Source organism: Carcharhinus amblyrhynchos, chromosome 13, assembly GCF_965287045.1.
Source record: "Carcharhinus amblyrhynchos chromosome 13, sCarAmb.v2.hapA, whole genome shotgun sequence".
In the NCBI taxonomy this organism is placed as follows: domain Eukaryota; kingdom Metazoa; phylum Chordata; class Chondrichthyes; order Carcharhiniformes; family Carcharhinidae; genus Carcharhinus; species Carcharhinus amblyrhynchos.
In genome coordinates this window covers 47,500,996-47,526,073 of record NC_137336.1, presented here as the reverse complement: position 1 = coordinate 47,526,073, position 25,078 = coordinate 47,500,996, and the positions used below count along the sequence as shown (strand labels likewise).

At 41.7% G+C, this 25,078-nt stretch overlaps 1 protein-coding gene across 4 annotated transcripts in view; it reads left to right on the top strand.

Annotated features, from left to right (window-relative positions):
- sh3tc2 (SH3 domain and tetratricopeptide repeats 2) overlaps positions 1–25,078 on the top strand; it is a 79,083-nt gene that overhangs the window by 11,771 nt on the left and 42,234 nt on the right. For 3 of the 4 annotated variants that reach the window (XM_080201649.1, XM_080201650.1, XM_080201648.1), the window contains exons 4-7: positions 12,617–12,727; positions 15,264–15,362; positions 18,954–19,081; positions 24,304–24,409. In XM_080201649.1, coding sequence (XP_080057775.1) covers positions 12,617–12,727; positions 15,264–15,362; positions 18,954–19,081; positions 24,304–24,409 — 444 coding nt within the window. The remainder of the gene's footprint in view (positions 1–12,616; positions 12,728–15,263; positions 15,363–18,953; positions 19,082–24,303; positions 24,410–25,078) is intronic. The other variant, XM_080201651.1, reaches the window with a different exon arrangement.

The following is a 25,078-nucleotide window of genomic DNA, read 5'->3' as shown; positions in this document are numbered from 1 at the left end:
AATTGCCATGCAACCCGTTACCTGGGAATTACTTGCGGGGCAGGGGGAGGAGGTAGTTGGGTTCCCCAGCAATCTTTGGGATATTCCCCAAACTGACACAGAGCTTGGACATCACTGGAAACAAGTTGCAAATCAGGCAAAGTGTACAAAAATGGAGATAACAAAGAACACATGATATTAGCTGCAGGAGTGGCAAGATTTCTGGCTAGATTATTTTGGCCCTGGAGGGAGTGCAGAGGAGGTTTACTAGGCTGATACCGGAGTTGAGGGGATTGAGCTATGAGGAGAGGCTGAATAAACTAGGCTTGTACTCGTTAGAGTTTAGAAGAATGAGGGGAGATCTCATTGAGACGTATAAGATGATGAATGGGATGGATAGGATAGAGGTGGAGAGACTCTTCCCGCTCAAAAAAGACAGTAGGACTAGGGGGCACAGCCTCAAGATAAAGGGGAGGCGGTTTAGAACGGAGTTGAGGAGGAACTTCTTCACTCAAAGGGTGGTGAATCTCTGGAATTCTCTGCCCGTTGAAGTGGTGGAGGCTGCCTCGCTAAATATTTTTAAGAAGCGGGTTGATGGGTTTTTGATAAGAGAAGGGATTAAGGGTTATGGGGAGAGGGCGGGAAAGTGGAACTGAGCCACGACAGATCAGCCATGATCTTGTTGAATGGCGGGGCAGGCTCGAAGGGCTGGATGGCCTACTCCTGCTCCTATTTCTTATGTTCTTATGTTCTTATGTTCTTATTATACTGTTTTAATTGTACAAAGCTGCAGTTGGATAATTATATCCATTGAAAATCACACCAGCTTTCTCATTCATTCTTAAATTGTGGTGGAAGGCATTACTTATCTTCCAAGGTTACGCATAATACAAAAAGTGATTGAAGATTGTTCTCTGAAGCCTTATCTATCAGTGATAAGAATTGAAAAGCAGTGAGTGCAGTGATACTGAAAGGTGAAAGGATAACATTTAAATCATAGAATCCCTACAGTACAGAAGGAGGTCATTCGGCCCATCGAGTCTGTACCGACCACAATCCCACCCAGGCTGTATTCCCCACGCATTTAGCCGGCTAATCCCCCTGATGCTTAGGTCAATTTAACATGGCCAATCAACCTAATCTGCACATCTTTGGACTTTCGCTCTAACCTTTGAATAAAATTAATATTTAAAGAAATACCATATTTGACAAACTGAGTATATAAACAATTCATTTATAGCCTACATTTCTCAACACTTTCACAATGAGAAATCATAAGAAGCTTGGAATATATTCACACCCATTTAATTGGCCAATTTGAGTATTGGTCAATGATCTGAAGGGCTTCCCGTCTGCAGGTAATTGTTTTCTGTAATCTTTCTATTAAGTGCACTGGGTGTGATTTACTGGCATTATCTGCAGTTCTCAATAATTTAAATTGTAGCATTATCCCTATGCATTGCTATACCTTCTTTAATCTGCTCAGGAATTTTCTTCTCCAAGAATCAAGGCTTACAAAGAATTTTTTTTCAATTACGAAAGCAGAAAATCTGGGGATAAAAAAGCTTACTAATTGAAAAAAAATCTCAACTACATTCTGTGTTTTCACCTGGTGACAGAAGTACATTGTTATAGAATCTTTTCTATTTTCTTCCTTCCTACCTGCATTCAAAAGAATGTCATTCTTTTGAACAAAACAGCTCTCGTTTTATGTGCTGAAACATCGCTGAAGAATCCAAAAATGAAACATCACTGACAACATGGCATCATTTAAAAATAACAAGTTCTGCTCTTTCTGTTTGCTTAATTTAATGGAAGTTTCAATTTGGGTATATATAAGATAACAAAAAAGGAATTGGCAACCATGCCAGTCCTGGTAAGATCAATACACTTGCTGTGTAGCTTTAATCCCCAGTGTTGTGTAATAAGCTGGTGTTTGTGTAGTCTCCACTAGTTACAATTTGGCTTCAACCCTGCAATGCTCAGAAACCAGTGAGTAAATGAACATTGCCTTGAAAAACTGTCTTGTAAAATGAGGGAGCAGCATTTTTGTGTCAGGTTTAGATAAGCCCATAACAGGTAGACCAATGTCTGTAGTAGGTGTGTTTGAAAGACAGAGAGTGGAAGTGACACGAAGGCACCTTCCACTGATTTAATGTTTGAGATATCATTTCAATGAACTGAGGTAATCAGGAGAATGTCCTTCTCCAAAGTATTGGCGATGTTAAGGTTAGAATTTGAGCAAGAGGAAATATAACAATCACCAGTCAAAGCACTCAAAGAGATAATTGGTTGCTGTTATGAAGCCACATTGAAGTCTTTAGGCTTGGTTTGTTTTTCAGATTTAGTATTCAGCAGATATTTGAACTTTGATCAATTTAATGTTTTGTTTTGATTATTTTAACTTTATCTCAGTAATTCTTATGGTTTGGATCTTGTTGGGAGTGATGGAGCCACCTTAGAGTGAACTGATCTCAAACCCCAACTGTGGCCAGATCAGTCTGTTCCATCAGTAAATGTTTGGCAATCTTTTACTTGGCTGGAGACGGTGGAGAGCTTAGAAGTATTTTTGTCATGTTGACATATTCCCACCAATTTACATCATCTTGCTATGTGTTAGAAAATAAATGAAGAAATGTATGAAAAGTGTTACTATGAAGGCACTGTCTCTTTAAAAAATGTTCTTTTTTTTAATAATGTTCTCTGAATCTGAGAGAAAAGGCAAAGCTATATTCCTTTCCCATCTCTAGTTAATCCTAAGAAGGTGGTGCAGACATTCTCCACTTATTGCTGACTGCCTTATGATGCTTGTGCCCTGAAGATGATGTTAACAAGGAAAATCTAGGGTATTAACCCAAAAATGTATGAAGATAAATGTCCTCGTCAAAATGCTGTGTGATTTAGTGACCTTTAAGTGTCAAAGGAAGATTGATGAACTTTCTCTTGTTTGAGATGGTCATCAGCTGTCATTTGTGTGGCACAGGTACTACCTGTCAACTGTGAGCCCAAGCCTAGATGTTGGTTAAGTCTTGCTGTAAGCTGGCATGAGTTACTTCATTATCTTGGGAGCAGGGAAGTAGGCTGATCAGGCAGCAATTTGTGAGATTTATCTTGTCAATTTGTAGATTGGATATATCTGGTCTTCTTCCGCAAGTTAAATTTGATAACAGTTTGATGCAGTACTAGAACAAGGCGTGATTAGCTCTGATGCACAGGTCTTTGATACTGCAACTGAGAGCCCATCAGAAACAGGAGCCTTTTTTGTGTGTAGTATAGTTAGCCTCTTTTGTATTTCACATGGAATGCATAAGGTTGGCTGGATAAGACCTGGTAGAAATAGCCATGCAAAAATTTTGGTTGAAGACATTTTACAAATAATTCACTCTTACCCATTGTAATCATATGTTGAGATATACTCATAGATTCTCTTTCTCCTGTTTGTTATTCAATTGCCCATCATTATTTTCTGAGCATTTCTCAGATATATTGGCTAAGGGACCACTTAGGTTTGTCTTTAACTCCTACTTGCAGTATTTTGAACAGAGGTAACTTTATGTTTTTTTTGTTTGTTCTTGGGATGTGGGCATCATGGCAAACACAGCACTTATTTCCTATTGCCACTGGCCTTGAGAAGGTAGTTGTCATCTGACTTCTTGAACCAGTACAGTTTGTGTGGTGTGGATATGCCTGCAGTGTTACAATGGAAGGTTTCCCAAGATTTTGACTAAGCGACAGTGAAGGAATGGCAATATATTTACAAATCAGCTTGATGTGCGACTTGTTGGGGAACTGGCAGGTTCTCATGCACCTACTGCCCTCACTCTTCTACGTGGTAGAAGTTATAGATTGGAACATGCTGTTGATGGACGCTTGCCGAGTTGTTGTAGTGCAAAATGGTACACATTTAGCCCTGTTGCACCAGTGATAGAGGGAGAGAATATTTAAAGGGCTGGAGGAGATGCCAATCAAGCACGTTGCTTTGTGCTGGATGGTGTTGGGCTTCTTGAGCATTGTTGGGGTCTGACTTATCCAGGCAATTGAAGAGTCTTCCATCACACTTCTGATTTGTGCCTTGTAGATGATGGACAGGTTGTGAGGAGTCAGGAGATGAGCTACTGTCTGCTGAATTCCCAATCTCTGGCTTCTTCTTGGAGCCATAGTATTTATATAGCTAGAAGAGTTCAGTTTCTGGGCATAAGTGACCTTCAGGATGTTAATGCTGACGCACTTGAAGATGGCAATGCTGTTGAATGTCAAGAGGTGATGGTTAGATTTTCTCATGCTGGAGCTAGTTTTCCCGGCACTTGTGTACTTGCTATGCTTGTAGCTTCAGGAAGATTTGATTGCATTTGAACCTATGCTTGTTGCCATCCTTCTGATCCCCCATTGAATCCAGTGGCTGAATTTTATAGGCACTGTAGGCGCTGCCCACATTCTCGTTGGCTAAAATGCCGATTTTAGTGGAGGGGGTGCCCACGCACCCAATGACACAGCGTTAATTGCTTCTATGTCCTGCCTTCGAGAGCTGCTGGCCAATTAAATTGGCTGGTGGGTCTATAGTCCCAACAATAGTGCCACCCAGGAGAAGTGGCTAGTACTGAAATTACAGACAGTCCCCACAGCTAATAAAGACTGGGGTCAGAGATTGTGGTGTGCAGTTAAGGGCTCTGGGGGAGGATTAAGGGGGGGTCATGACCTTGGTGGAGATACCTCTGGTGTGCCATGGGAACCATGCAGCTAAAACTGCCAGGCTTTACACAAGGCATGGGTCTTCCCCTGTCACATTGGTAAAATACTGGAGGTGATGGGATCCATCTTCCCTTGCACCCTGTAAAATATCAGACATGTTGGGGGCAGATGAATAGGATGTTGAACAGCAACTCGCTGGATTTTATGTGTTTTAAAGTTTATTTATTAGTGTCACAAGTAGACTTATATTAACACTGCAATGAAATTATTGTGAAAATCCCCTAGTTGCCACACTCCGTTGCCTGTTTGGGTACACTGAGGGAGAATTCAGTATAGCCAATGCACCTAACCAGCACGTCTTTTGGACTGAGAGGAATCTGGAACACCCATAGGAAACCCATGGAGAGAATGTGCAGACTCCACATAGATAGTTACACTCCAGCACCACCACCACCACCACCCCCCCCCCCCCCCCCCCCACAACCCAATCACAGCCCCTACAATAATTCTCTGGGCAAGCCCAACCCCCCCAGGGAGGCAGGCTCAACCCCAGCAGACCACTACCCCGCCCCCCAGCCTGCCCCAATTGCTGCCCTCCCTCCACCCTAGACCGATCCCAATGTAGTGTGGCAGTGGGACCCATCACCCCCATAAATTGTCCCTAGGCCCCTCCCACAATAGGCCCTGCCCCCTTGGCACTGCCTGATGCCCGGTGGACAGTGCCAAGATGCTCTTGGGCATGGGCACTTTTTCCCTTGGGCAATGCTAGGGGCACAGGCTAGCACTGCCAGGGTGCTCATGCCTAGGAGGCACCATGCCCCCCCCCCCCCCCCCCCCACTGCCCGCTCGATTGCTTCCCCCCTTCATTCTGGCAGGGTCTCCTGCTAGTTCCACGAATGTGGGGAGCTATTGTAAATCTCGCCGGAATAAAGCACTCCTGACGGGGTGGGAGATGCTATAGGGCCTGGCAAGTTCCATGCCACGCCTGACAACAACTTGCAAAATATATTTAAAATACATTAAAAAAAGCTTCAAATTACTTACCTTTCTTCCCGCCGGTTTCCAGTGCAGTCTCAACTCCGACTGTTCTCTGTCTCTGGGAGGCGCATATGTGTTCCCAGTGCACGTGCAAATCGTGGAAGCAGGCCGACATGCGATTCTCCTGATTGACCACCAGAAAAATTGCAGGTTGCGATGGGAGAAGCAGGCCCAAAATCTCCCCATTTCTCTTCTAGCTATTTTACCAATTATTTTCACTCTCAAACCTCTCATTACTAGCCCATTTGTGAAAGGACAATGGTTCTCCTTCCTTATAGAGACAATACTGCTGCCTACCCAGAGATTTGTAAATGTTAGCATGATTTCCATGTTTGCAAAGCCAAGTATTTCCAAGCTTTTTCTTTATTCCCTTGTTAAATTGATCTGTCACCTTCAAAGATTTGTGAATAAGCATCCACAGTTCCCTTTACTCTGACATCTTCTCAAAGTACAAAATTATACTGCCTCTCCACTTTGTTAGTCCCAAAGAGTAATACTTCACTGTAATCCATATTAAATTGTGCCTGTCATGTGTTTACACATTTTATCAATCTATGTCCTCATGAAGTTTGCCACACTTTACTACATCACCAAATTTCACTCCTGTCACTTTCGAATGCATTGTCAAACATTTTACAAGCTCCAAAATTGTACTCCTTATACATTCAGCATATATAAAACGGAAAAAAAAATTGTCCTCATTTGGACCTCTGGTGAACCTCACTGCAATAGTTCACTTCAGTGAAGTCTCTGCCTCCCATACCTTGGTCAATTAGATACCCAAGTTACCAGTCATTATTTAACCTTCAACCAAAGTACATCTATTATAAGGTACTTATCACATCCCTTTTCAAAGTCCACATGTATGATGTCCATGGCACTATATTGTTCCTCTCCATTACGTCATTGAAGAACTCAATCAGATTAATCTGACGTGGGTCCAGAGTTTTGCTCCTGGTTGGGGGTGTGCAGAGATGGGAGATTTCCCGGCTCTGTGAAACTAACCTGTCACTATGATTCTCTGGATTGTCTGCAAAGATTGCTGGGTGCAGAGGTGGGTTGAGCAGAAGGTCTGAGTGCTTCAGTACTTGGTTGAATGCAATAATAAAACTGATTAAAACAAAAAAAAATTCTCCAGACTTAACCATCCACCTCCCCCTCAACATACACTCACACATACACCCCAATCTATTCAAACATAGATTCCCCACTCACCTCCCCTGTTCCCTACTAATTTCCCAGGACTCTGATTCCCCCATTGCCACTCCACCCCAACGTCTGCTCATGGTCTCTATGCTGCCACATCCCCATGGTTCCATTTAGATCCTGTATCAACTCAGTGCCAATTATTGCCAATGCATGCCCCCACTATCATCCTTTACCCAAAGCCCCTCCATGCCAACTCATCTAGTACCCACCATGGATAATTCCTCCCACCCCCTATGCTGACATAAAATAAACTGTCTCTTGATGAAATTACTATTTCAAACAAAAAGTTCCATCATTGACTTAAAAAAATTAATTGCATGGAAATTTCTTCAACTAATCACTTATGAAAACAAACATTTCTATTCTATAACAACTTGGAGCTGTCAATCAAATTGCCCACATAACAGGCACCCACTGGGATAATGATGGTTTGTAAAATTAGTCACTGCTAAACAAATCATATAATTGGCTCCTGTCAAGAGACAGAATGAAATGTCAGACACTGATTTTTCTTGAACTTCAGATGTTTGTATTTTAATTTAAGGCCCAGTAGAATTAAATCCATTGCCAGTTTTGACAGCTCCAGTGCATTTTGCAGCTCTTTGACAGGTTGACAGTTCTTTGAAGGCTTTGACATTTCCAACGGATTGATGCACATTTACGCATAATCATGTCTACTTTTAACAATCGCAAAGGGTGCCTTATCTCTCCCAAAATATGCCCTCTCCCAAATGTTTTCTGGGGTCAGATCAAGAGGGATACCTTACCTCTTCAAGGAGGTGCCTTAGGTATACAAACAAATCTACCAGCTCTTAGCTGGTGTAGTGTGCATTTGCTGGGTTTCACATTCCTGGCCTACCAAATCCCATTTCAGAGGAGGTAGTTGATGAGTCAAATGGCCAAATGTCCCTGTAAAGTGCATTTGTGTAAACACTGAGTTAAGTCCAGTCTTTTCCCCATTAAAATGAGAAATGCCATATTTGGGAGCAAGAGCATCCCAGCCATGGTGAAAGTCTGGGCCACGATTTGTCTTTGACAAATCTCTGCTAGCTATCCTTAATTTAATCATCTCTCTTCAAATGAGAATTAATTTTGTCCTTGGCAATTGTCACTAGCAGTTTATTGACATTAAATAGGCCAGTAATTGCCAGGTATATCTGTCTTCCATTTTTTTGAATGGGGGTGTAACATTTGCAGTCCCACCAACACTCCGGCACCTTCTCTACCTCCACTCTTGCTTCCCTCAGCAACCTGGAGTATTTCTCATCTGGATCTGGTGACTGGTTGACTTGGAGTGAAGCCAATCTTCCTACTTCCAAATTTTATCCTGTCTAGTATTCTTTATCTTGACTCTCCAATATTTATGGCAACATTATTGCATTCACTTCTTTTGTGAAGACAGATGCAAATTGTCATTCAGAACCTCAGTCATGCCCCTGCCTCTACAAGAAGAATTCCATTTTTGTCCCTCATCCCATATTATTCCTTTAATTTCGGCTTTATTTTTTATATGTTTAAAAATAATTTTTGGGCTTCCTTTTATGTTATCACCTTCATTCTCACGTGTTTCTTTGCCTTTTGTATATCCTTCAGTGCCCCCGCTTGCAGATTGCATTCGGCATTATTTCCAATCATGTTCAGTGGTTGAGATTTGTTATAAATCTCCTATTTCTCATTTAGTTCAACCTCTATTTCCTTTTCACCCATGTGCTTGAGCTTAGGGTGTTCCTTCTTTTCCTCGAGTGGGAATGTGCTCGATTTGTGCCCAAACTATTTTCCACTGAAGATCTGTGATTGCTTGTTTACTGTTTCCTTGGTCAAACTTTGTTTCCAGCTCATCTGCACTAGATCGCTTTCCAAATCATCGATAATGGTTCTTGCCCCGGTGGCTATTTTTTAAAATTCATTGAGGAGATATGGGCTTTGCTGGCCAGACCAGCATTTATTGCCCTTGAGAAGGTGGTGGTGAGTTGGCTTCTTGAACTGCTTCAATCTATGTGGTGTAGATACAAACACAATGCTGTTATGGAGAGCATTACAGGATTTTGATCCAACAATAACGAAGGAATGCTGATACATTTCCAACTCGGGGGAGGCGATGGCCTAAGGGTATTATCGTTAGACTCTTAATTCAGAAACTCAGCTAATATTCTGAGGACCTGAGTTCCCGCCACAGCAGATGGTGGAATTTGAAATCAATAAAAAATATCTGGAATTAGGAATCTGTTGATGATCATGAAACCATTATCGTTTGTTGGGAAAACCCATCTGGTCCACTAATGTCCTTTAGGAAAGAAAATCTTCCATCCTTACCTGATCTGGTCTACATGTAACTCCACTGCCACAGCAATGTTGTTGACTCTTAACTACCCTCAGGCAACAAGGAATGGGCAATAAATGCTGGCCAGCCAGCGACACCCATGTCCCACAAATGAATAAAAAAAGTTAGGATGGTGAATGGCTTGCATGGGAAGTTCTGGTGCTATTCCTATGTATTTGCTGCTCTTCTCCTAGATAGTAGTGGTCATATATTTGGATAGTGTTGTCTAAGGAACCTTAGTGAGTTTCTGCAGTGTGTCTTGTAGATGCTACGCACAGCTGCTATTGTGTTGGTTGTAGAGGTATTGAATGTTTGTGGATAGTGCGTCAGTTAGCTGGGCTGCTTTATCATGGATGTTGTAAAACCCCTGAGTGTTGTTGGAACTGCACTCATTCAGTCAAGTGGAGAATTTTCCATCACATTCCTGATTTGTGTCTTGTAGATTGTGGTCAGACTTTGGGGAGTCGGGACGTGACTTACTCACCGCAGGATTCCTAGCCTCTGACCTGCTGTTGATAGCCACAGTAATTATATGCTGGTCCAATTGTGTTTCTGGTCAACCCCCAGGATGTTGATAGCGGGGAGATTCAGTGATGGTAAGGCCATTGAATGTCAAGCGGCAGTAGTTAGATTCTCTATTGTTAGAGATGGTTGTTGCTTGGCATTTCTGTCATGCAGATGTTATTTGCCATTTGTCAGTCCAAGCTTTGATTTTGGACATGACTTGCTGCATTTGGACATGGACTGCGTTGAGAAGTCACAAATAGTGCTGTTGTGCAGTCATCAGCAAACCTCCCCAGTTCTGACGTTACGATGGAAGAAAAGTCACTGATGAAGCAGCTGAAGGTAGTTGGGCTGAGGAGACTACCCAGGGGAACTCAGTGATGTTCAGGATCTGAGATGATTGCCCTCTTCCTGATTCCCAGAGACTCCATTTTTGATGACATAATTGGTCAAATGCTGCCTTGGTGTCAAGGAAAGTCACTTCACCTCTGGAATTCAGCTCTTTTGTCCACATTTGAACCAAGGCTGTAATGAGATTAGGAGCTGAGTGGCCCTGGCAGAACCCAAACTGAGCGTCAGTGAACATTATTCTTAAGCAAGAGCTGCTCAGTAAAACTGTTGAAGAATCCTTCCAATCACTTTACTGATTATCCAGAGTAGATTGATGGGGTGGCAATTGACTGGTTTGGATTTGTCCTACTTTTTCTGTGCAGCACCTAACTGGATAATTTTCCAACTGTTGGGTAGATGTCAGTGCTGTAGCTGTATTAGAATAGCTTGGATCAGGGCATAGCAACTTCTGTAGCACAGATCTTCATTACTATTGTCGGCATATTGCCAGGACCCATAGCCTTTGCAGTATTTTCACTATTGATATTTCCTTGTTTCCCTCTGTACCTATTATATACCTAATTATATTATCACTATTACCTGGATATTCTCTACTTCCTTCTCCAACACTTTATGCCACTCTGCTTCCTTTCCCTGAGCTAGAAGCAAATTGATTAAAAATTATTTCTTGTACTTGTGCTTGTGCTTACAACTTCTCAACCCTATTTCTAACAATCCTCACATGAAAACACATGTATTTGCATACTATGTTGGTTTTCTTTGCGTTTTTGCTCCATTGAACTGTCCTTTTACACTTTTTTTTATGTTGCTAATTACTGCTCCTAGTTGTCTATGCTTCTTGTCTCTCTTCTGCACTCCCACATCTTTGTGTCTCTCCCCTCCCATTTTAGTTTAAACCCTCCCTCTCTGCAAGAATTAATCTATCTGTGAGGACATTGTTACCTCCCTATTCGAGAGCAACCAATCTGAGTTGTATGGGTGCTCTTGCTCCTGAACTGGATCCCCCACCCTCGGAATCTGAAGCCCTCTTTTCTACATTACTTAAATAGACTAACACTTACCAGGAAAGATGATATTGCATTCTGTTTACAGTTACAGATTGATTAGTATGATTGTTGCAACAGTTCATGTGATTTTGTGAAATAGGTATGTTGCAATATTTGAAGGTGTTGGATTTGCATAAAATGCTGCCCTTCATCCAGGAACTGAGAGCTGAGATTCACTGTGAGAAATTTGTATTTATGGAAAGGGAAAAAGCCATTTATCCAAACAAGCCAGTCCCTTTCATGAGACTTAAAATTCACCTATCTGACCGAACAACCACAGTCTCAGACTTTGTACAGGAACAGTGAACACTCTGTTGTTAACCAGAGTATCAGCTGAGATGACTTGTGGAGCCAGTCATCTCCAGACAAATACAATGCATACTGTTGTCTGTTCTTGCCCCACAGCAGAGTGTAATTTTTTATGGTGGAAAAACATCCAAAATAGTTACGTTTAGGCTTGCAAATGAAGAATGATGCTTAAGACCTACCTGTGACTTTAGAATGAATGGAAGAAAGCTGAAGGGGGAAACTCTCACTTCAAAATGCTGAGTTTATATTCTACCTTAAGCTTCTGCTGATGCCTTTTTCACCGGCAATCAGAGTTCACATGACAATAACAAGCAATGATGGTGACACAGTGGCAAAGTGGTTAGCACTGCTGCTTCACAGCGCCACGACCCAGTTTGATTCCCAGCTTGGCTCACTGTCTGTATGGAATCTGCACATTCTCCCCATGTCGGCATGGGTTTCCTCTGGCTGCTCTGGTTTCCTTCCACAGTTCAAAGATGTGCAGGTTAGGCGGATTGCCTATACTAAATTGACCCTTAGTGTCAGGGGGGACTAGCTAGGGTAATGGGGTTATGGGGTTAGGGCCTGACTGGGATTGTGGTTGGTGCAGACTCAATGGGCCAAATGGCTTCCTGCTGCACTGTTGGATTCAATAATTCTATGATAACATGGTTGATTCTACTTCTATGTACTATAACAGTTATTTTAAGTGGAATTCAGAATTTACTGTACGTGAAATCAGACATGAAACTCACACATATGAGTGGCTGGCATGCTTGGCACAGTGGTCAACACTGCTGCCTCACAGCACCAGGGACCTGGGATCAATTTTGACCTTGGATGACTGTCTGTGTGGAGTTTGCATGTTGTCCCTGTGTCTGCGTGGGCTTCCACCAGGTGTTCCAGTTTGTTCCCACAATCCAAAGATGTGCCGGTTAGGTGGATTGGCCATGCTAAACTTCCCCTTAATGTCCCAAGATGCCTTGGTTAGGATTGGCAGGGTAAATACATGGGGTTGTGAAGGTGGGCATGGGTGAGATGCTTTGTCGGAGAGTTGGTGCAGAGATAGGCTGAATGGCCTCTTTCTGCACTCAAGGGATTCTGATTCTAAAATTTGTGTTCTACCTCTTCAATGGTCTGTAGTCTCTGCTATAAATACCTTTTAACTCTCACTCATTTTATCTCCTTACAGGGAAACAATCCCCTTTTGTATCTCTTAACTCTTCGGGTTACTGGTCCGATCTGCAGAGGCAGTCTATTGAATCAGATGCAGAATCGACACATGGAGATAAAATGGCACTAGGTAATAATAGATAAGAAAACCTATGTAAAATTCCATTACCCAATTACTGGGTGCATTTCTAACCTAAATATCATAATAAATATGCAAATTAATTTTGAAACATTAGTTACAGCAGCTGTAATTGGTGATCCAATGACATTTGGCCATCCTTGAAAATTCCTTTTACCAAAGAAGTTTATGTTTTTGACAAAGGTGAAGGCACCACACAGAGTGGAAATGTGATGGTGTAAAATGAAACTGCCCACGTCATGAGTTTAGTGCACAGTTAAACTAGTTTTCTCATCTAATTACATCATTTAAAAATCCTGACCACTGATTACTTTGCTATTAAGTCCTAAACTACCTAGAACTTGCAAATTATGAACAAACTTACTAAATATTATTCTCAAGATTTAAAATCTGAATAATAATGGCCTAATTTCACTGACTTTTTCACCCTTGCATGGGTTAAGTGGAATGGTTCACTCTGCTGGATGCTACATGAATTTGCTCCTAATCGCAGCTTCAGATTATTAACCGAGGCCAAATGCATCCAAGCACAGGCCTATTACCCTTTGGTAGTACCTTGCAATGGAAAGCTGTTTGAAAAATGCAGCCATTGCGATAAAACTTGAGCAGTGATCTATCAGGGCTATCTGACTTCAGTCATTTGGGTAGCCTATAGGTTACACTTCTTTCTAAATGCAACTTGAAAGGTTAAAGAAAGATAAATTCATGCCTCATGTGGACACAATCTTTGTTCCTTTATGACCATCCTCTTTGGCTGTTACATCTTGAAATCTTTTGTTATTTGATTGCCCCTGCAGGATTACCATCTGCCCAACAGGTAGATGGGGTCTTGGTTTAATACCTCCTTTGAGAAACACTCCTTGAGAACTGCATTGGGAAGGCTGCCCATCATAATCTTCTGAACAGCTTATTAATAAAATAAAACATCATTCATCACAAATGTGGCAAAACGTGTAACTTTATCGTAGTCCTTCTCGTGTTCCTCTTGCCCTCTCCCCACTTCCACTGACTTAAAAACTTACATTTCCATCTTTCTTCAGTTCTGACGAAAAATCATTGACCTGAAACGTTCATTCTGTTTCTCTCCACAGATGCTGCGAGAACTACTGAGTTTTTCCAGTTGTTTTATTTTGTTCTTCATTCAAGTTTCCAGCACTGGCAGAGTTTTGCTTTTCTACCTCTTTCTGGCTGTCCTTGAGAGAAAAAGGGACTTAATTTTTTTTGTTTCTTTAATCCTTGTTACCTTTTCCACTCATATATCCTCCAACTGGAAAGGACTAAGCTGCAGGGCCTCGTACTCCTGTGCTACTGCATTACCTCTTGTGGACATAAGTAATTACCACCTTCACACCAGGGTCCGTAGGAACACATCAGGACAAAAAAATGTCCTCTTGGCCTTAGGGTGCCACTTTCTTTTGTTGCATACATGGGATCTAAGCATTTCTCAGGCACAGTGGAAAGGAAAAGTGGGGCACGATGGTTAGCCCTGCTACCTTGCAGCATCAGGGATCCAGGTTTGATTCTGAGCTTGGGTCACTGCCTGTGTGGAGTCTGCTTGTTCTCCCCATGTCTGTGTGGGTTTCCTCCATGTGCTCCGGTTTCTTCCTACAGTCCGAAAGACGTGTTGATTAGGTGCATTGGTCATGATAAATTCTCCCTCAGTGTACCCCAACAGGCACTGGAGTGTGGCAGCTCGGGGATTTTCACAGTATCGTAATTGCAGTGTTAATGTAAGCCTACTTATGATACTAATAAATACACTTTAAACTTAACCCTTATATGTTTACCAAGTAATATAATACTGGAAAATGTTAAATCTGAATGGAGAGTTCATTTTTAAGCTGTTATGCTACTGATAAAGGTCAAGAATTTCTGGTCCCACCAGCAGCAGGTATCATTGTGGGTGCGATGGTAAAGTCCCAGCCAAAATTACGTGTTTTGCCACATTTGTGATGAATGATGCTTTATTTTATTCATGTGCTGTTTGGAAGATTATGATGGCCAGCCTTCCCAATGCAGTGCCGAAGGAATGTTTCTGAAAGGAGGTGTTAAATCAATTCCCCATTTGCCTGTCTGGGTGAATGTTAAAAGAACCCATGGCGCTATTTGGAAACAGAGCAGGGGAGCTATCATTGGTGTATGGACTTGTATTTGTTCCTCATGTAGCATCACAAAAAGATTATCTGGTTATTATCAGATTGCTGTTAGTTGGAACTTGCTTTGTGCAAATTGCCTGCTGTGTTTCCTCACTGTGAACATTGATTACATTTCAAAAGTACTTAATTGTTCAGTGCTTTTAGACATCTGGTGGTCATGAAAAGTGCTATATAAATGAAAGTCTGTTTTTCTTCAGGAGGCGTTTTGTTCAGTCTTCAGAGTGTAGTTACAGAAGGAAAGATCAAATGAAAAATGTGGTAGTTGAATATTGCTTCAAAACCTCATGCTCAGAATGTAACCTTATATTTAGGGTATGTAATAAATGATAAAGTAATATATTTTAACAAGTTAATACTGAGAATCATTTTAGGTAAATGGGAGCATCAGTCTGAATCGCAGTCATTGGACCTGAACACAGATTGTGAAGAACATTCTCTGGGATCAACTGTGGAACTAGAATTTCCCAAAGGTACTATAAGCTGCATTAAACAGATTCTCATATATCACAACTCAGTCTGTTTCACTTGCAGTGTCTCCAATATTATTGTCGCATGCTGCATTCAGCAAAGTGTTACCATCCAGAGAGACTTAGCTATAATAGAGTAGGAGCCTCAGTGCAGTTAAGGGCAGAGCAAAACACTCTTAGTTATGTGTGAATATGTGAATAGTAGTTGGAAAAATGCTTGAATCCGTCATCAAAGAAGAAATAGCGAGGCACCTGGAAAGGAATGGTTTGATAGAGCAGATGCAGCGTTAAGGGGAAGTCGTGTTTGACAAATTTATTGGATTTCTATGAGGATGTGACTAGTGCAGTAGACAGAGGGGAACCGGTGGATGTGGTGTTTCTCGATTTTCAAAAGGTGTTTGATAAGGTGCCTCACAAAAGGTTGCTTCAGAACGTTAGGGTGCATGGAGTTGGGGGTAGGGTGTTAGCGTGGATAGAGGATTGGTTGTCTAATAGGAGGCAGAGAGTTGGTATCAATGGGTGCTATTCTGATTGGCGGTTGGTGACTAGTGGAGTGCCGCAGGGATCGGTGCTGGGGCCTCAGCTATTTACCATTTATATAGATGATCTGGAGGAGGGGGCTGAGTGTAGGGTAACGAAATTTGCTGATGACACGAAGATGAGTGGAAAAGCAAATTGCGCGGAGGGTGTGGAAAGTCTGCAGAGGGATCTGGATATGCTGAGCGAGTGGGCGAGGACCTGGCACATGGAGTACAATGTTAGCAAGTGTGAGATTATCCACTTGGCAGAAATAATAGTAGGAGGGATTACTATTTAAAGGGCGAAAAGCTGCAGCATGCTACGGTGCAGAGGGACCTGGGAGTCCTTGTGCATGAGTCGCAAAAACCCAGTCTGCAGGTGCAGCAGGTGATCAAGAAGGCGAATGGGATGCTGGTCTTTATAGCGAGGGGGATAGGGGAGGTCTTGCTGCAACTGTACAGGGCACTGGTGAGGCCGCAGCTGGAGTGTTGTGTGCAGTTTTGGTCGCTGCACTTGCGCAAGGATATTTTGGCCTTGGAGGGAGTGCAGAGGAAGTTCACTAGGCTGATATTGGAGAAGAGGGGGTTGGACTATGAAGAGAGACTAAATAGACTGGGTCTGTACTCGTTGGAGTTTAGAAGGATGAGGGGGGATCTTATAGAGACATAGAAGATAATGAAGGGGATGGATAGGGTAGAGGTAGAGAGATTCTTCCTGCTCAGAAAGGATAGCAGGACTAGAGGGCACAGCCTCAAGATAAGGCGGGGGGGGGGCGCTGCGGTTTAGATCAGTGTTGAGGAGGAACTTCTTCACTCAAAGGGTGGTGAATCTCTGGAATTCTCTGCCTGTTGAAGTGGTGGAGGCTACCTCGCTAAATATATTTAAGTCACGGATAGATAGGTTTTTGACAGACAAGGGAATTAAATGTTATGGGGAGAAAGCGGGAAAGTGGAACTGATCCACTTCAGATCAGCCATGATCTTATTGAATAGCGGGGCAGGCTTGAAGGGCTAGATGGCCTACTCCTGCTCCTATTTCTTATATTCTTATGTTCTTAATTACACAAGATATCCTATTTTAAACACTATTACAACAATATCATAAAGCAGATTCTCAAAGACCTTCAGGCAGTGATGAAAGCAATAGAAATCGGTGGAATGATTTTTTCCCTTTGACTCTCGAGTGTGTTTAGGCCAGGTACCTCATAGCACACTCTTAGTATTGATAACTGATACTGATTATGCTTTCAGTAACTGGGGTGGCATTTGCAGATGCCTTAAAGTTGCCACATGTTTCATAGTAGTTCAGTTAAGTGCTCCTGCATAACTTCTTAGCCACAATTTGCTGCCCAGGGAGGTGGTGGGAGCAAGGGGCTTCTAGATGAATATGTGAATAGGGTGGGAATGGAAGGATACAGACTCTGTAAATGCATATGGCTTTAGTTTAGGCAGACATCATGATTGGCACAGGCTTGGGGGCCCAAAGGGCCTGTTCCTGTGATGTATTATTCTATGTTCTTTGTTCAGTTGAGCATGTTCCACTGATTAATTAGATCAAAGCTAACCTTTACCAGAACTGTGTTTTACTGCCTTGGTACCAATCTTACTGAAGGACACTTCAATCGACCCAGCATCCACAGTTTTTTTGTATGAATTCACATTGTGTTAAAACGTATCTCAATCCCCAAATGTTTCCATGTAAAGAGGATACTCAAAATACCAAAACATGACAGCAGTACTGTTCAAATGTTGGAAATTTAAAAAGCAAATGGTAAGTGAAAGCCAAATGCCCATTTTATGTGCCAACTTCCCAAAATAAGTGCACAGTGCACCGTTTTGGTAGGTTGTCATGAAAGTTTGCCTATGAGGTCACCTTTTATTTCATAATACAACAGTTTCAATTTGAAGTGTCGTGGCCTTGATGCAATGACACGTATGTGAAGTTTTGAAAGAGTAGTTTCTGGGAAGTGCTTTGCGTAGAACTTCAGTCAAGGAAGAGGAAAATTGTTCTTGCATGCATAATTTGCCCATCCATACGTCTGTCGAAATACTGGCAAGCCTTACTTTGGCAATCTTCTTGACTATGGCTGGCATTATCCGGTCCCCTGGAAAATCCAACCACAGTCTCAGGAAGTTTGCCAAAGTAAAGCAATCCTATCCAATTAATCTGTTTTCTCACTTGCTCCATGTCCTTTATTCTGTTTACCACTTCCTACCAGAGTAAGTTCCAAAACAACTCTGAATCTCAATGTCCTGTTAAATTGTTAAAACTACCCTGTTGCAGGGAGCCCTAAAAAGAAATAGAATTTTATTAAAGGTATTATATCATCATAGATAAAGAGAGTGAAGAGCAAGAGGAATCTTATAGAAGTCATACATGTACATTACACCATTAGACAGCTATAGTCTGGCCAGCAGTACTCAAGCAATCCCTTTAAATAGCTGCATTCCACTCTTTTTCCCTCAAGCTCAGGCCAACAGACTCAATTATGAATACATAATGAGGCTAACCTCAATGTTACGTAAAGTGTGATTCAGCTAAGTGTGCTTTTAATTAGTTGATGGGAATTTGATCAGCCTTTAATGCTTTCTGTTAATTTCCGCCCCTTGTTTAATGAATGTTTGTGTCCACACTTAATGGTGAGAGATTTTTTTCCTTGTACTAAATCAATAAGTTATAATTTCTCTTTGACGTACGTGTTCAGAGGTCTCGAATCAGCATGAGTGAATCATGAGCAATGAAGAGTGCACTCACCTCCAGTGGAGTAAGCTGCATGCTAGGCTGTTCAAACTGGAAAAGCAAGTTACATACCAAAACAAATACTTCTAAAATTCATATTGGGATGTGATCATCTGTTCTGTACCTCAATTGCTCCCAAGAAGGTGGTGCTGAACTGACTTCCTGAATTTCTACAGTCCAATGAAAGTCCATAATGTAAATGAAAGAGCAATAATTCGTTGCCCACATCCATAGTATTTAAAAGAATTGTACTTATTTTGATAAAATTCAGTATAACTCATAAAGCAGTGTTGGGAAAGCCAAACTATACTGAATGAACTGTGCTTTTTTTTTCAGGTGTGACGTTATCGTATTGTGTTACCAGGCAAAAATCTGGAGTTCTCGATCATAAGCTTCAAGAGAATGCAAGAAAGAGATTGTGCATTCTAGAGGGTGAAAACAAAGACATTGTAGCACTGTTTAATGTAAGTTACTTTCCTGTTTGTGAAATTTGTTTGAATTTCTCCAACCAAATTTGTGCCTCTCCAATAGCACCAAAATGGCTCTATCAACCTTATCTGTGACTATGATGATGCTAAATAATCCCTTCTTAAACTCACTCCAGCCTTTTTTTTTGTTTTTATTCCAATTCAGTCAAATCAAGTCCAATTCAGAGGCTCAACAAGTTGAGACATTCCCGATCCAAACTGACAAGACAGGGCTGTCACCTCCTGACTTGGGCTTGACCTACATGGCCCAGGCTAATTGCAGTAGGCATAGCTCCTCCTCCAAGGCTTGATCTCATTTGCATCTTAACCAAAAGGCTGAGATGCCTCTTTTAAAAATTGCTTCAAATGAAGCTAAAATGTAACCTAATGACTTCAACCAAGCACAGCAAATCGATACTACACTTGATCTTAGCCAAAAGATCTCAGCATGGCCAATCACAGAACCTGCTCCAGTGTTTCCTGTATGTTCACCTGTTTTGAGGCAGTGGTCTTGCTCTTACTATTCAATCATAGCTAAAATGTCTTCAGCAATGGCTTATATTTACGTGGTGCATTATCGTCCATTCCCAAAGTGTCCATTGTTGGCCCTCTCCCAGATTTCATCTACATAATGCCCCTTGATGAACTCAGCCGCAGACAAAGGGTTATCTTCCAATGCATTATGCAAACTCTCCCTGGTGGTGAAAGCAAGCACATTAGCAACACTTAGGAGGCATCCTGATGGGTACATGAATAGAGGCCGAGCAAGGGCTGAAGTTTTTTTTAGTCTAGTTAGGGCATCTGGATCGGCACAGGTTTGGAGGGTGGAAGGGTCATTTTCTATTCTGTACTTTGCTGCGTTCGTTTGTTCCGTTTGCGTTGTTCCACACGGAGTGTTGGGTGAGTCACAAGTCCCTTTAGCAAAATACAGGGAAGACTGAAGCCATTAACATTGGTCCCTTCCCTAGTTTCTGCAGCATGTTACCTACTCCATCCTCTTTCAAACTACTGTCTCTGGTTGACCCAGGTTGTTCAAAGTGACACTGTACTGATCTTCTGACTTCACAATCCTCAATATTATAAAGAGCACCTGATTGCAGGTACATAACATCATCCAACTCTACCCTAACCTCAGCTCATTTGTGTTGAAACATGCATCCAAGCTTTTATCATCTCTAAACTTGTTTACTCTATTGTGCTCACTGTTAGTTTCCCATCCTTCAAACTTGTTAAACACAGCTCATTCAAAACTCTGCCCCTGTCTGTCCCATATCAGTCCTGCTTGCCCATTGCCACTGGCCTCGCTTGCCTATGCTTTTTATTCTTTAGCGGGGTGTGGTCATCACTGGTTAGACCAATATTTATTGCCCCTCCCTAATAGTCCCTGAGAATGTGATGTTGAGCCACCTTCTTGAACCACTGCATTCCTTGTGATATATATACACCCATAGTGCTGTTAGGAGAGAAGTTCCAGGAATTTGGCCCAGTGATAGTAAGGGAGCTGTGATTATATTTCCAAGTCAAGATGTTGTGTGGCTCGGAGGGGAACTTACAGGTAGTGGTGTTCCCATGCAACTGCTGCTCTTGCCCTTCTAATCAATAGAAGTCGTGGGTTTGGAAGGTGCTGTTGAAAGAGCATTGATGAGTTGCTACAGTGCATCTTGTAGCTGGTGCACACTAATGCCACACTAATACCAACGTGTGTAGTGATAGAGGAAGAGAATATTAAAGATGATGGATAGGGTTCCAGTCAAGTGGGCTGCTTTGTCCTGAATGGTGTTGAGCTTCCTGAGAGGTGTTGGTTCCTGATTCTCAGTGTTTCAAACTTCTGGTCCTTGTGTTTAAATCTCTCCATTGACTAATGCTTCTTTATCCCTGTAACGCTGGCCAGCAACAGAGAATGCGCAACACCTAAATTCTCCATTCAGAAGTAAATAGTTTTTAAGCAGCCTCTCTTCGATCCTTCCCATTCCCACTGGGGGTATTGGGGGTGGTGCTGTGCCTTCAGCAGCCCGAGACCCCACATGGAAATTTACCCTCTAGCCCTCTATCTCATTTTACTTTATTGAGGCTTCCCTCAAATCCCAACCTTTTGATCAAGTTTTTTTCATTACCTCTCCTAACATTTCCTCTGCTTTGGTATTTTCACATTTCTGTAAAGTGCTTCAGGATATTTTTCTCCGTTATAGACATTACATAAATATAAGGAGTTGGTGTTTGTCAAAAGAATAGATATCACAATGGCGCTTTTTAAATTATTTCCTGCAAATTGGGCTTCGTTTGTTGCAATTTGTTGCCCATCCTAATTGCCCTTAAACTGAATAGTTTGCTATGTCATTTCAGAGGCAGTTAAGAGTTAACCACATTGTTGTGGGTCTGTAGTCACATGTAGGCTGGGCAAGGACGGCAGATTTCCTTCCCAAAAGGACATTGGCGATCCATATGGGTTTCTACAACATTTGTTGATAGCTGTCACTGTTATTGAGACTAGCTTTATATTCCAGATTTTATTAATTGAATTGAAACTCCACCAGTTGCCATAGTGGGATTTGAACCCATATCCCAAGAGCAATGTTTACTGAATTACAGTGACATCACCATTACATTACCATTTTCTTCTTGCTTTCTGGTTGTGCCTCATTTTGGTTCTGATTGTCAAAACTAAACATAACTTTTTCCAGACTGATCTTTATATCTTGGGATCGCTGTTAATTAAAATATAAGTTTGGACTTCTTACTGCGTTCTCATAATATTATGCTGTAACTTCAGCCAAACTCTTTAGATAAATGGTGTAAATGGCACTATAACAACAAAGGCTTGTATTTATTTAGGATCTTCAATAGAATAAAATGCCCCAATATTTAGGAACATTATAAAACTAAATTTCAAGCCAAACTATGGAAAAGTATTAGAGAAGATGACCAAAAGCTTGCTCAAAGAGATATATTAAAGAGCATCTTGAAGGAGGAAAGAGGTGTGAGACGAAGAGGTTTAGGGAGGAAAATTATAGAGCTCAGAGGCTAAATAGCTGAAGGACTGCAACCAATGGTGGACTAATTAAAATTGGGATGCTTAGGATGCCAGTGCAGATACCTTGGAGGGTTAGGGGCTGGGGGAGATCATAGAGATAAGGAGGACAGGACCCTGGAGGGATTTGAAAACAAAAATTAGAATTTTAAAATCGAGGCACTGCATGAACGAGAACCAATGTAGGTCAGCAAGCAACAGGGACTAGTTAGGACAGGAACAGCAGTGCATTGGATGATAAATTTACATTGGGTAGAATGTTGGAGGCCAGCCAACTGCACATTGGAATTGTCAAGTTTAGATGTAACAAATGCAAGGATGAAGACTTCAGCAGCAGATAGGCTGAGAGAAAAGAAGGTGATGTTATTGAGGTGGAAATAAATGGTCTTAGTAATAGCATGGACATGTTTTTGGAAGGCCTGCTCAGTTGGGGAACCACAATGGTTCCTTGAGTCAAGAATCAGAAAAAAAAATCAGGCATTCAACATTCCCTTTCAAAAATATTGTCCCTCTTATAAAACTGTCGGAGGTAGTGAAAGTCCCGTTGTGGAAAAACTGCAATCCACATCACACTTAATCAGTCCATATAAATTTTTCAAAGAAAGGTCAGGTTATCACAAGGTAATAATGGTGTTAATAGCACAAATCTAGTGCTCGCCTTTATAACTGAGTAACAGATCCCTGCTGAGCTGAGTGCATTTGTCATTATTAGAGCTCAGCCAAGACTATCTAGCAAAACAGATATCTGGCCTTCTGTTCAGTCTGCTTCTGTTGATAAAGTTTTCAGATGGCCTCACTATGAATGCTTGGCTGGGCAAATGGACTCATGCCTGGCAGGAGTCTGTTTACACAGTTGTAAATCAACTGCCTGCTTTGTTTGATTGACAGCTTCATTACTCTGTAATAAATTGATCTTCCTTGAAGTGATTATTCAATGCGTATTTATTTTGCAAATATTAATGGTTTCCCCTATAGGAATTATACTGGTTGTGTTTGATTGATTTATGAGAAGGTAAGATGGACAACATTTTTCAAGGAATTTTTGAATGGCTGTTTCATTTTTATTTCATGAACATTATGAAGACTTGACGGGTTATTTCATGGCGCATTACTTATGTACCCAGCAAATACTGGGTGAATAGACATGGTTGGGACAAGGGATGTATGAGGGCGGTAAAGGGAACATGTAGGGAGCATTGGAATGATAAGGGGCATGGGGTCATAGGAAATAAGAGTTGCATAAAGAGGGCATGGATTTGGTGGAGGGGTGGAGTGGAGGAAGCGGGTCGAGGGATGAGGGCTAGAGGGCCTAATAAACCAATAATAGACTAGGCCAGTGTTGCAGTAACCAGTGGCAGGCCTTCTAACTTGCCGGCCTTATCAGCCACCTGCCTCCATGGTTGCCTTAGGCCTGCCATTGGAGTCAGCGGGTCCATCTCCAGCCCATGCCTGCCTACCCGAAACAGGTGAGCTGCTCCAGGACATAGATTTCCTGACTCCAGGAAATTTGGCCTGTCAGCTACGACTCTGACCAACTTTTACAGGTGTACCATAGAAAGTATTCTTTCTGGCGGTATCGCAACTTCGTACGGCTTCTGCTCTGCCTAAGACCACAAGGAACTACAAAAGGTCGTGAATGTAGCCCAATCCATAATGCAAGCCAGCCTCCCATCCATTGACTCTACCTATACTTCCCTCAGCCTCGACAAAGCAGCCAGCATAATTAAGGATCCCACACATCCTGGACATTCTCTCTTCCACCTTCTTCCTTCAGGAAAAAGATACAAAAGTCTGAGGTCACGTACTAACCGACTCAAGAACAGCTTCTTCCCTGCTGCTGTCAGACTTTTGAATGGACTTACCTTGATTGAAATTGATCTTCCTCTACACCTTAGCTATGATTGTAAGGCTACATTCTGCACTCTCTCATTACCTTCTCTAGGAACGGTATGTTTTGTCTGTACAGCGCGCAAGAAACAATACTTTTCACTGTCTGTTAATACATGTGACAATAATAAATCAAAACAAATCAAAAATCTCCTTAACGAAAATCCGACTTGTGTTTTACTATCTAATTACTGCTTTCCTTAGGAAAGAATATGGAATTCTAGAGCTTGCACTGAGCGATTGTCCCCGAATTGCACCTGGCTTTTAAATTATATATATTTTTTCGATTTTTGATTTTTTTCAGGAATTGTCAGCAAGATTGGTATCCATTCACGCAGAAAAGGATCTCTTTGTTCTCACCTTTAAAACTGTTGAAGAAATCTGGAAATTTACAACTTATCTTTCTCTAGGTATGGAGATAAATTATATTAGTTCTGCTAAAAAATAGATGTATTTAACATCATTTATTAACCAGCCAACAATGACGTGCCGTAAAACCCAATGGGGAGGAAATCGATGGGGGGAATAACCTCAAAAATAAAATATTCCCTCTAATATTTCCTTGGGTTTTGTTTTATTTCAGGGACTTCACATGGTGTTATAATGTATATCGTTTCATTGCCTTCTACAATGACTGTGCTAATAAACCATGAAATTTAAAAGTTTGGCCTGTTGAATAGATGGCTTACAGAAATTACTCATTTTGTAATGTGGAGCAATGGATAGTGATGGTTATCAGCTCCAAATTTCTTTCCGTCACATGGCTGACCTGGAGTCTCTCCTGATCTTACCTTCAGCCATTGGCTTGTGTTGGAGAGCTTGCGGGTTGATACCCAGCCTGTTTGTTGATGTTTTGAGTGCATCTTCCTTGACATCAAGTCCTGGAATAGGACAGTGGTTGTCAGCCAGGCGTGACAGCAGTAACATGAATTCACTACTACAGCAGTTCAATGAATGTTGTACAATATCATCTGTCTCCCAGTTATGTGAATTCATTTGAGGAGCCTGTTATCCAGTGCCATCAGCATGACACCATGCCATCAGCAAGAGTAATAAATAATTTGACAATATGGAATCAA